The 12635-nt window shown below is 35.4% G+C and overlaps 2 protein-coding genes across 2 annotated transcripts; both read right to left on the bottom strand.

The window, feature by feature from the left end:
- Window positions 1–280: 280 nt before the first annotated feature.
- LOC103452082 (stemmadenine O-acetyltransferase-like) lies at window positions 281–1645 on the bottom strand. The gene has a single exon (XM_008391566.4). The coding sequence runs from the start codon at window positions 1643–1645 to the stop codon at window positions 281–283; it is 1365 nt and encodes a 454-aa protein (XP_008389788.2).
- An 8847-nt stretch (window positions 1646–10492) lies between these two features.
- LOC103452083 (stemmadenine O-acetyltransferase-like) lies at window positions 10493–12158 on the bottom strand. The gene has a single exon (XM_008391567.4). It carries the CDS (start codon window positions 12097–12099, stop codon window positions 10792–10794), a length of 1308 nt encoding a protein of 435 aa, XP_008389789.1. The 5' UTR covers window positions 12100–12158; the 3' UTR covers window positions 10493–10791.
- Between the last annotated feature and the right edge of the window lie 477 nt (window positions 12159–12635).

The following is a 12635-nucleotide window of genomic DNA, read 5'->3' as shown; positions in this document are numbered from 1 at the left end:
AAAAATTCATCATGCACTCCTCCATAGTGTTATTTCTCTACATAATCTCTTCACGTGAGGAGTGCAAATTGACAATTTTGGAGTGTCAATAACAACCCTCAAAAGAATAAAACTGTTTGCTTAAATCTCCTATAATTGATCAGGAAACACATGATCAAGCTGCAGAGTATATTTGATCACACCATGACATGATTCAGTAGTATCAGTACCATAAACATCTAATCAGGAAATTAACACATGACCACTAATCAACTGCAGAGAAGCTAATTACTCGTTCAAATTAAAGACGTGAAAGTGAATTTTCCTTTACATTACCAACTGGAGATTTAAGCAATGCGATGAACTCTTTGTGAAGTTCAAACTTGGCCATGTCTTCCTCTGTCAAGCTAAAATACGACTCGATACCATCGCCATTTTTGGTGTCCATGAAAACTATCTGATTATTGATATCCATGGCAGCCATGCTCACCCATGCAGGCTTCCCCCAACCAAAATCAGCATCGTAAATAGGAAACCTGCACACACTCGAAAAAGTCAATGTCACCAGCTCACCTTTTGCAAACCTCTCCATTCTTTTCCTCATGAAATCCAAATGCTCTCGATATCCCTCTTGAAATCTCCTCATATAATTATTGTCAATGTTCTCAATTTCCTCTATCACCTGCCTCACCAATCGATGGCTCTCCTCCCCATTGACCAAAGTTGGAGTTGCAGTGGCAGCCCTGTAATAATTCCCAAAAGCATGCTGAGGCAAAGGTGGGTCAAACCTCGACCGCAGATTCATAATATAAACAACCGTGTATAATGTTTGGGTGCGCGATTGATTTGAAATAGCGACACAATCTCTTTCTCTCCTTGATGCCAGAAAGATGTTCCATAATAAAGCTGATAAGGCCTCAACTTTTGAAGGGCGTTTTTGGGTTTTGGAAAAGTTCATGCTCTCTTCATATCTCGATCTTAAAGCCTGAACCTTTGAGCCATCGAACACAAACCTCTTTGTTACGATTGCTTTCTTGTTGACAATCGAAACCCCTAAATACCCATCCATATTTTTTGGTGGGAAGATTGATGCTGCAGAAAAATCCGGACCCACAATAATATTACTCTTCCCTTGTGCATCACAATTAGCTTGAGCTGCCCATCTGTTCACAAATGTAAAAGATGTTAACCCATCTGCAATCCTATGAGAAACACACAAGCCAATAGCAAATCCTCCACAGTCAAACACATTAAGTTGAACACCAAGGGGTACTTCAGTAACTTCGCCTAGCCTGTAGGGCAGCAACTTGTTGAGTTCGGAGACAAAGGGGCTGGCGATCATATCAGAGAGGGGTTGGGATTTGACTTTGGATTCGAAGAATGGGACGCCTTGGTCGCTGCAGTGAACAAAGAGGTTGTGTTTCACTCGGCCGGCAAAAGGGTAGTATTGGGATAATATTTTGGAGAGAGACGTCTTGAGGATGTTTGATATCTGAGTGATGGTTTTGGTGCCGGTGGATTCGTAGAAGAAGAGAAAGGGGATATATGCGTGGGGAGCTAATTGATCGAGAAAGGAGAGCTGGTGATAGTGAAGATGATTTGGGGTTGGAGAAAATGGTTTGATCATCTCTATGGACTTGGAGATCACTTCAACTTCAATCTTCATTCTCACCTCTCTGTCTCTCTGCTGCTATGGGCTAATTCTTAAGGCTTAAATGTTAGAGTAAATTGTAGCAATGATCCCTGAACTTTAATCAAATTGGAGTAATGGTTCCTCAACTAAAAATCCATTACAATTGGTCCTCAATTTATCAAAATGTGTAGCTATAGTACTTTTCATCAATTTCTTCAAAATTTTGTCAAAATATGTTATGTTGGAATAACCATTTATATAATTAGGATCCCTCAACTCATCAAACTGTGTAATTATGGTCTTTTTCGTCAACTACGTAAAATTTTTTGTCAAAACGAGTTATGTTGGAATGACCATTGCTACAATTGGGTTAAAGTTAAGGGACCATTTCTCCAGTTGAATTAAAGTTGAGGGACCAAAGGTAATGGATTTTTAGTTGAGGGACCATAGCTGCACGTTTTGATGAGCTGAAGGACTAATGGTAATGGATTTTTAGTTGAAGGACCATTGCTCCAATTGAGTTAAAGTTAAGGGACCATAGCTACAATTTACTCTAAATGTTAAAATGATTTTGTTTTAGTCAAGGTATTAAATATCGATGATATCGGAAATATCGGTAGTTCAAAAACATGGAAATATCGATGGAAATATCGGGATATTATCGATATCGATAAAAATAGTATGGAAACCACGGAAATTGTAAGAAAAACGTGGAAATTTTTATTGAAATTTTGCAGGATGTTTATTTAGTCAATTATCTATTAGTTTATCATAAAAAATTGGAAGGAAATACATTGCATGATGAATTTAACTGATTTAAGTTGATTATATAGCGAGTTGGCAAACATTGTGAGTGTATAAAATATGTAGTAATTAATGAAAGAATTTAAACACACCATAATCATTTATATATAATGAATTAGTACAATATTTTACATTTTATACATTACATGGTAAGATAATGAGTGACTTGGTACCACATATAGTTCCTATGAGGTTCAAAATTTTCACTATCTTCGTCATCTCTATGTGTAGAGTAAGTGCATTTTAGCATATTTTCACAAAAACATAAGTGATATGGTGGTCAAGGTATTGAAGGAGTAAAATAGGAGGGGTTCGAATCCCCTTGGTGTTTTTTTTAAATATAGAAATTTTTCCTAGATAATAAATATTAGCTTGCAAGCCTTGCAGACATCTTAACAACCATATAAATATTACAGGTAGGGCTGGGTTCGGTTCTCAGCGGTTCGGTTTTTTCCCAGAACCGAAACCGAACCGAAATTTCGGTTCGGTTCGGTTCGGTTAAAAAATTTTCTGTTTTTTCTCGGTTCGGTTTTTTTTTCGGTTCGGTTTCGATTTTTTTCGGTTTTTTTTTTCTTTTTTCTTTTTTTTCCTTCCCTCCTCCAAAAAATAAAAAAAAATGGAAATATGAAAGTTCACATTCAAAGTCACTTCAAAGTCATCCACATGAAAACCTACAGGAATGAAATCAATTTTACACATCTAAAACAACACAAATACATGCTTGGAAAATTCCTCACGGAATTTTTCACCTAAGGTTTCCTCTTTACTGAAAGCAAAATTCCCCACGGAACCAATCACCTGTTCACTTTGGGTTTGCCTGGGGCTTTGAAGCCTGAATGTTTCAAAAGCTTGACATGGTGAATCATCACCTGCGGTTTCCTCTTTACTGAAAGCAAAATGCCCCACGGAACCATTCACCTCTTCACTTTGAGTTTGACTGTGGTTCTGAGCACTAAATGTTTCAAAAATCGGACAAGGTGAATCCTCCTCATCTGATTCACTGATCTTCATCAACTCTTCGTAAGCCTCATTGTACGCATCTAAAGCTTCTCCCGATAAGTTCATGACTAGAGGCTCTGCCGTGGTTTTGCAATTAGCAACCCTAGAGCGAAAGCTGCAGAACCAAATCCTTAATCCAACATACCCAAAATAAATTGCAGAACCAAAATTTCTCACAAATTAATGAAACCTCAACTAATAGTGTTCATAACTGAAGTTACCCAAAGCAATTGCAAAACCAAAACCCATGAAATTGAAAAGCTACAGAACCCATGAAATTGAAAATAAATTCTGCAAAACGCATCAAATTGAAAACAAAATATGTAGAACAAACATGAGAGAAATTATTATAAGACTAACCTTGCAAAGGAATGAAGTAGTGGGTCGAGACTCGAAACAACAAGAGGTCGCGGGTCGCGGGTCACAAGTCATGGGGGTGAGAAACTGAGAGCAAATCAGTGACGACGAGTGAGATGGCGACACTTGTAGGTCGCTGTGAAGGAAGAAGACGAAGTGGAAGAGCGGCGGAGTTGGGAAGGAAGGAGAGAGGGTCCAGAGTACAGAGGAGAGGGATAAGGGAAAAGGGTCGCGCCGTCGTGGATCGCCTGAGAGATTGAGAGAGACAGAGCGATTGAAGTTGAAGACCCAGCGAGAGAGAAAGATGAGGCTCGGCTGCGCAAGAGGGTTACTGGGTTAGGGTTACACTGGAGGAGGCAGGGAACGAGAGAGAAATGAGGGGAATGAAAAAAAATAAAAGGTATGGCTGCTAGTGGCTAGGGTTAAAGGGTTTTGTTGATTTCTCCAAAAAAATTAAAAAACTTCTCAGAAATCCTGGAGGTTCGAACCCGTGTGTTAGGGATTGAAAAGGTTCACCGAAACTAGCTTGGCAACAAGGTATGTTTTGTTATGATTGTATGACTAAACTATTTATAATATTTAAAAAATAATTAAATATATATATCGGTTCGGTTCGGTTCGGTTTCCGAACCTCAAAAACCGAAACCGAACTGGTCAGATTCGGTTCGGTTTGACAGTTTCGGTTCGATTTTTTTCGACCTCGGTTCGGTTTGGTTTTCGGTTTTTTCGGTTTTCGATTTTTTGAACCCACCCCTAATTACAGGCTGAATATGTAATTATAAACACATCTATAGCGAGTTGGATAAGGTCTAGGTGTGTGGTTGACAAAGGGAGGGATTTGAATCCCCTTGGTGTTTTTTTTTTTTCTTTCTTATTTTCTTTTCCTATTTTTCTTTTGTTTTCTCCTGCCTTTCAACTAAATAATTCATAATTTATATTTATATAACCTTTATATATATATATATATATAATATATATCTCAAACTTTTAAAATTATAAAACACCCACGTAGTGTGGGTGGATCTCAAACTTGGACAACTTTTTAAAATACAAAGAACCCACTACGTGGGTCTCTCCCCTACCCCGAGACCCCATTTCCTTCTCACTCACTTCGACTCTCTCTCTCTCTTCTCTGCACTGTCTCTCTCTCTCGAAACCCTCTTACCTCTCTCCCTCTCTTGCCGTGACCACACACACACACGCAGCAGCACCATCTACTCGACTCGAGCAGATCGAGGAACACATCATCAGTCTTCTCTCTCCCGCCTTTGCGAGAATGGAGGAGCCTATAACTTTCCGGCGAGTCTTCTTTGATTTTCCGGTTAGGTAAGTCTCAGATCTCTCTCTCCGTGTTAGTGTGAAGCTCAAATTAGTTCGATCTGCTGCACTGCCCTTCGTTCACCACCGCAGAAAGAACAGACAGGGAGCGAGCGAGCGGAGGGGAGACACACCACACCCACCCCACCGTGACCTCCACCACAGTGGCGCACACTCCGACAAGCACCATCACCACCTGTGAGAGGCGCAGATCTTGGCAGAGAGAGGCGCAGATCTTGGCAGCTGCGACGACGGAGCTTGGCTGCCGTTCCGACGATGGAGAGAGCGATATTATCGATAATATCGCAATATTTTGACGAAAACTAATTAGATACCTATTAAAATATCGGTAACGCGAAAAACCGATAATATCGGCGTTTAAGACCTTGGTTTTAGTCATTCAATTAATTTAGTTCCTGTATTTTTAATTTGTCCAATTTAATCTTTATGTTTATTTCCGTTAGCTAATTAAGGGTATTTTCATCTAATTTCTGTAAAATATTTTTTTTATAAATTATTATAAATTTATTTGATTTAAAATATATAAAGGAAATAAAATTAAAAAAAAAGAAGAAGATATTCTCCTCCAACTATCCGACCTCCGCTTTATTATTACGAGTGCTACTATTCTCATCCTCTGTCTTATTTCTACACGTACTGTTTTAAAAAAAATGGATACTTTGGATGCGCTCCCTAATCTTAAACATTCTTTGATTAAAACCTTAATGGTATTCAAAGTTTGATCAAAGTCCCTTGACTTTGTACATCTCATTATATTACAATTAATATTAATATTTTTATAGTTTTGACATTAATTGTTTGATATTTTATGAGATTATAAATTTAAAATCCCTCATTATAATACTATTAGAAACGGTTACAATAAAAAAATTCAAACATTTTGATTGAATAAATGGATAAAAACTATGTAAAAATAATAAATAATAAATGGCAAAAGAATGTATCCATAGTGTTAAAAAAATTGGTACATTTTACAAAAAAATTGTTACATTTCACATATAACATAGTGGTACATTAATAAAAAGGAATGGGTATATTATAAATAAATTAGGGTACAGATAAAAGATTAAAAAATTATGAGTACAAACGAATTTAAAAAAATATAGACGCTAAAAGAAATTAATACATGGGTACAAAATAAAACTAAAAATAAAATACTACAAATTTAAAAAAATGTTGCAAATTAAAAGTGGTTACAAACTAAAAATATAAATATATGATACAAGGTTTAGGCATAAAACATAAATATACCATATGTAATTTTTCTATAATTGATTAATATACAATGTCACGTGACGGTATATACACATGGGTACAAACACAAATAAAACTTAAAAAAATATGGGCACAAAAAGAAACTAATATATGAGTACAAATTAAAAATGAAAAGAAAATTGGTACAAATTAAAAAGAGGTACAAACTAAAAATAAAAATATATGATAAAAATTTAGCCATAAATATAAATATACTAATTTAAACATTTTTAACACTAAAGGAATATATTTAAAAATAAAAATATTTTATTATTCAAATAATTAATGATGTTATTAATACCTAAGGACCTTGATAAAAAATTGAAAATTAATAGGATTTTAATCAATGGAGTAGCAAAAAGAAGGATATGAACATAATTTCTCCCTTAGAAAATTTAATAACCGTTTACCCTCATGTAAAATGTCATATAAGGACTAAGAGAAAACAAAATCGGATTGTTCACCTTCACCCACACTCAACTTGTAATCTCAATTCCCAAACATCTCGTCTTCATTTTGTTCCGTTTAATGTTTAATTTATGTTTATTGGATCCTAAATTATTGAATTTATGATTGAATTATGAGTTGATCTTGTTGTATTCGTCGAGCTCATTGTAATACACATCTCAAACGCACTGAATGCATCAAGCCGTATAAAGATGTCATTAGAGTTTCTTTCTCTACCGATTTCGTTTCTTATTATTTCGGCTTTGATTCTATTGATTCGTTGAGCGATTGACTCTTCATCTCTGTTGTTGCATCCCTTCGTGGTCTGCTGTGGGGTTGGTCAGGTGGTTAAAGTGCAGAAGGGTGGCTGCGGTTTGCTTCCTTCTATTTAATAAATTTTCTTTTATTAAGTATATTTGAATAATTGAAAAATAGATGGGAAACACGCTACCAAAGCAATATGAATGTTGAATTTTGTGCCTCTCAGCGGTCAGAAATGGCTATGGGAAGGGGGAGGCTGTGCTCGTAGATAAATCTTTCATTGTGACCAGAACACAGAAGTTATATCATATGTTTTTATATAAATGATGATAAATTTTATTTTTTAAGTTATTAACTTTTTAACACACATATCCCATCATCTGTATAATGACACATAGTGTATCACTTCGTGTACTGGTCACACCGAAAAATTTCTCGTGTTGGTGAGCAGTGTCAGGGTGGGTATTGGAAGGGTACTTTGGTGATAATAGTGGGTGGGAAGATAGTAGGGTATTTTTCTTATTTTTTATGGTGGGTGTAATTATAATGTGGGTGGAAAAATAGGACAATGGGGAGAGTCTAGTAGCACTCATTATTATCCTTTTTTTTTATGTCACAATCTTAATCATTTTTCAAATTGGAAGTTTTATTTCTTATATGTGTTATTTCTCATTAATTTGTATTTTATTGTAAAAAGAAAGAGTAATTATTTTTCATATGATGTTTCTTATGAATTTCTAAAAGAGATTGAATGAAATGTCGTTAATTGGTTAACAGAAACAAACACAAGGACTAAATTAATCAAATTGAAAACACAGAGATTAAATTTGTCATATAAACTATAATAGCGGGACGATTTTGACATTTAAACCAATTCGTAAAGTATGAATTTTTTTTTGGGAATTGTTATTAGCACTCCAATAATCTCATTCTACACTTCAAAATTTCTATATTAGAAAAGAAAAATATATTTATAAGCAGTATAAAATGAAATTTTTGAAGTGTCAATAACACTTCATTTTTTTTTTGTCAACTTAAAGGATGAATTGAAAGGTGGAATCTTTTTGGCGACATTTATTTCTTTATCCGATTAATTAAAGTATGTGGTTACCTTACCAAAGCACTAATTATTCAAGTGTTTTTTTTTTATATTTATAAATTACTTGCATTTTTAATAAAAATTAATTTTAAAATTACTCTGATGGAAAAATGCTTCAAAATTTTCAAAAGTATTTTCAAACAAGTCGATCAGACTCTTTGAGTCATCTAAACGAAGACAAGATTTCCAAATCCTTAGGCCATCTCTAATCGAAGGGTTCAGAGGGCGAGAGGGTCGAAAATAGCCTGAAAACCATCTTCAACCGAGGGTTAGGCCAGATGGCTCCACAGAATCTTAAAGGGCCAAAGGTTTGGCCAGAAATTCCAGCAATCCTGTCGGATATAACCGACATGAATGCTTAAACAAAAATTTGAATCCAACGGCTAGCTGACGCCAGTTACCGTTGGATTCAAATTTTTAGGCCAATTTTGTTTTCCTATAAATACCTAAACCATTCATTCACCATTCCTCACAAAATTTTCACCATTCCTATGTAGTTTTTAAATTTAATTTGTCGTTTTTAAATTTAATTTGTAGTTTTTAAATATAAGTTGTAGTTTTTAAATTTAAGTTGTTGTTTTTAAATTTAAATTGTTGTAGTTTTTAAATTTAAATAATAAATTATGTTTGGCCTTTGGTTGGAGACGGTTTTTTGTGACAAGGCTAAAACAAGCCCTATGGCTTTCGGTTGGAGATGGAGGCAAATATAGCTTTGTAATGTTCATTAAAATATTAATATCTTGGAGGGCCAGAGGGCTAAAACTAGCCCTCTGGCTAGCTTTCGGTTGGAGATAGCCTAACTTAATACTTAAGCAAAATTGATGGGTGAGGACGAAGGTGGTGTAGATGGGGGTGTGCTTGTGTATGTAGGTGACACATGGTTTGGTCTTTCTATCTTATAAATTCTCTTTGTATACATAGAAGGAGCCACATTAAGCCAAAGGGGGCGGATGCCTCCACTCAGTGTTTTTTTTTTTTATTTTATGAAAAAATTACTCTTCTAGTTTCTTGTGACATTACTCTTAAGTCTTAACTCTTCTATGTGATGCTGTCATTGTTGAAGGAGCATTTTTTACTATGAAATTTCTAAAGGTCGATTAAGAAATTGAATGAAATCAATAGATAAAGGATAAAACGGTTATTTTTATACAGTGAGATATTTGATGGTATTGGCAATAAAGTTGTTATGCAACGCTTTTAAAACATAAAAACACGTTTAGAGATATTGTAACATGTTGTGTGAAAAACATTATAGATTAATATATGAGTGTTTTATTTAGTACATTCTTGAACTATTTAGTTTGTGATTTTGTTGAGAATGCCCCATCAATACAGATCTCTGACTTGGTCCTATTGGTAAAGCCGTGCATAAAAAAATATGCAGGGGATCCATATCACATCAATATAGAACGATAAGGTGAGACCCCTTAATTGTTTTTCTCCTTCAAATAGAATAATCCAACTTGATAGGAAATTTATGTTTGTATTATAGTAATTGAGAGTGGCGTGCGGAACGGAAACTCAATGTTTACTACGTTAAGAACCAATACTCTATCTTATGGATGAGAATGACAACCATATCTTTATAATTCTATGATTAATAAGTAAAACCATGACTTTCGAACTTGTTCTTACTTTATATTTCTATGATTAACAAGTAAAACCTTGACTTTCGAACTTGTTCTTCATTCTTATATTTAGACTGGTTCTATTCGTATACTAATTGGGATACAAGGATTTAATTGGGAATTATTCTAATTTGGGAAGAAAAATAACGATACCTTGTTGGTTTTGATTATACTTACTAGCCGATGAGCACACACTCTGTGTGTGTGAACAATTTCATTTTTTTTTTGTTTTATTAAGAAGTGTGATTAGTTTTTAAAATTTTAAAAAGAGTATGAAAAAATGATGGTGGGACAATTTATCTTAATAAGTGCATATTTTATCTTAATATTACATAATTGCTGTTTTGTCCTCCTTATGTAAGTATTGTGTATCAAAAGTGAGGGTAAAATAGGAAAAATAGGGATATGATTGTCATTTTCTCAAAAGATACAAAATTACTATTTTGCCCTCCTTATGTAAGTATTGTGTATCAAAAGTGAGGGCAAAATAGGAAAAAGGGGGCAAAAGATACAAAATTACTATTTTGCCCTCCTTATGTAAGTATTGTGTATCAAAAGTGAGGTCAAAATAGAAAAAAAGTGGCAAAGAGTTGACAAGGAGGGTTCTATTAATAATAGTATAGATTAGAAACGGGCAAAAATACTGAAAAACTAAACCAAGTCGAATGAAGTAAAAAAAACCAAAAAACCTAGTTGCCTAAAACGTGTAATTATTCATTACGTTGACTGAGTTAAAAAGAAAGTACAAATTCATAAGCATAACAAAACACGTACAAAACACAATTTGAAGAACACTCATCCTTACTCAAATTTCAAATCTCACAGACACAATTAATTTGACTTCAAATGAGTCTATGCATTCTTTTTCTTTTGGGCAAATCACGAATAGACTCCTCATTTACAGCCTACAGAATATTGTATGATATAGTTCCAACACATTTTATTTTTCTTCTTCTTATTTATTTCCTCCGAAGTACTCAACGCATTCTTCACTACACATTTGGAGAAACAAAGGCAAGGAACTCACCATCGCCTTCAATTTTAGCCAAGTCTTCTTCCTTCATATTAATGTATGCTTCAATCCCACCACCAGACTTAGCGTCGATGAAAACAACCAAATTATTGAAAGTTAGGGCTGGCGAGCCAACCCAAGTAGGGTTTCCCCATCCAAAATCAGCTTCATACAGTGGAAACCTACACAGGCTGGTGAAGTTCAGTGTTACCATCTCTCCTTTGAAGACATTATCAGAGGTCTGTTTGATGAAATCCAAATGCTCACTGCCCTTCTGCAAGTTTTCAACGTAGTGTTTGTCGATTTTCTTCACTTGGTCTCTCACCTGACTCAGTAGGCCATAGCATTCCTCCCCGATATCCAAAGATGGGATTGTCATTGCAATTCTGTATAGATTTCCAAATGAGTGTTCCGGCAATGGCGGATCAATCCTCGTACGAAGGTTTACTGCATGGACAATGGCGTAGATCCTCTTTGGTGCAATGTCTGACTTCACCTGAGTGGCAGCCATGAAGCGGCTCCATATGAAAGCGGATAAAGCCTCCACACGAGAAGGCGGCTTTTGGTGATTTTCTAAGCTCTTGCTGTGATCACCAGCACCATATTTTGATTTGAGAGTCTCTATCTTTGAAGCCTCAAAGACAAACATTCTGGTTACAATGTTCTCCTTTGTGATGCCAACTCTTGGACTATACCCAGATATGTTCTTTGGTGGGAAGAGTTTGGCTGATACAAATTGTGGGCACACTAGATGATCACTTTGTTGTCTAGCGGTGGCTGCCCAAGTTTTGATGAAATTGAAAAACGATAATGCGTCCGCAATCTTATGGGAAATGCACAGACCGAGAGCTATTCCACCACACTCAAAGATGTTGAGTTGGACACCGAAAGAAATATCAACAACTTCATCTAGTTGGAATGGAATGAATTTGTTAAGTTCGACAGGAATTGGGTTTTGAATAACATCAGAAAGTTGGCACTTAACTCTAGTTTCCAAGTAGGGTATTCCCTGGTCATTGCAGTCTATGAACAAGTTGCCTTGGGCACGTCCGGCTAGCGGGTAGAATTGAGTCAAGGCATTGGATAGGGATTTCTTAAGCTGATTGGATATTTCAACAATATCGAATTTTGTTTCGGGCTCTGATGAGGAATAGAATATGACCAAAGGATTATAGACCGGAGGAGATATCTGGTCGAGAAAGGAAAGTTGGTATGTGCGAAGGTGATCAGGAGTTGGAGAAGATGGTCTGATAATCTCCTTGGAGATTACTACAACTTCAACCTTCATGATATCTTGATAACAAAACAATAATGGTATAAGGAGCTGGAGTTGTGCTTCTATGGTGCTCTTCAACGAGACTTATATAGAGCTAAAAGCAGCTGCATGCCAACGTGGACAGGTAGAAAAGAGATTGTAGTTAAGAAAGCAAAAAACGTAATTGGCTCATGGATCTGATTATCTCCATGACAACATGTTGGATATAACTCAACAATATAATATAATTATTTATGCTAATAAATAATAAATACGAATAGAAAAATTAATAGAGTATGAACAAAACAAAAATATAAAACAGACAACTTGAGGATCGAGGCTTGCGTACCACAATGTCATTGAAACAGAAATTTCGTCCCTACTCAGTGCTTATAGTTCTATGGACGTTTGCTTCACCAGGATTCAACGATCTAAGTTAGAATTCCAGCATCAGAAAACTAGACTTCTGGCGAATTTGTTTGTGGTACTCTCAGAATGCTTGGTATATGAGGATTGATGATTTTCCGTGTTTTGAATGATATGCAGATGCATGTATTTATAGTGAGCAT

This window comes from Malus domestica, chromosome 13, assembly GCF_042453785.1.
Source record: "Malus domestica chromosome 13, GDT2T_hap1".
NCBI classification, from domain to species: Eukaryota; Viridiplantae; Streptophyta; class Magnoliopsida; order Rosales; family Rosaceae; genus Malus; species Malus domestica.
The sequence above is the reverse complement of the archived record's forward strand: the minus strand, read 5'-3'. Positions and strand labels throughout refer to the sequence as shown.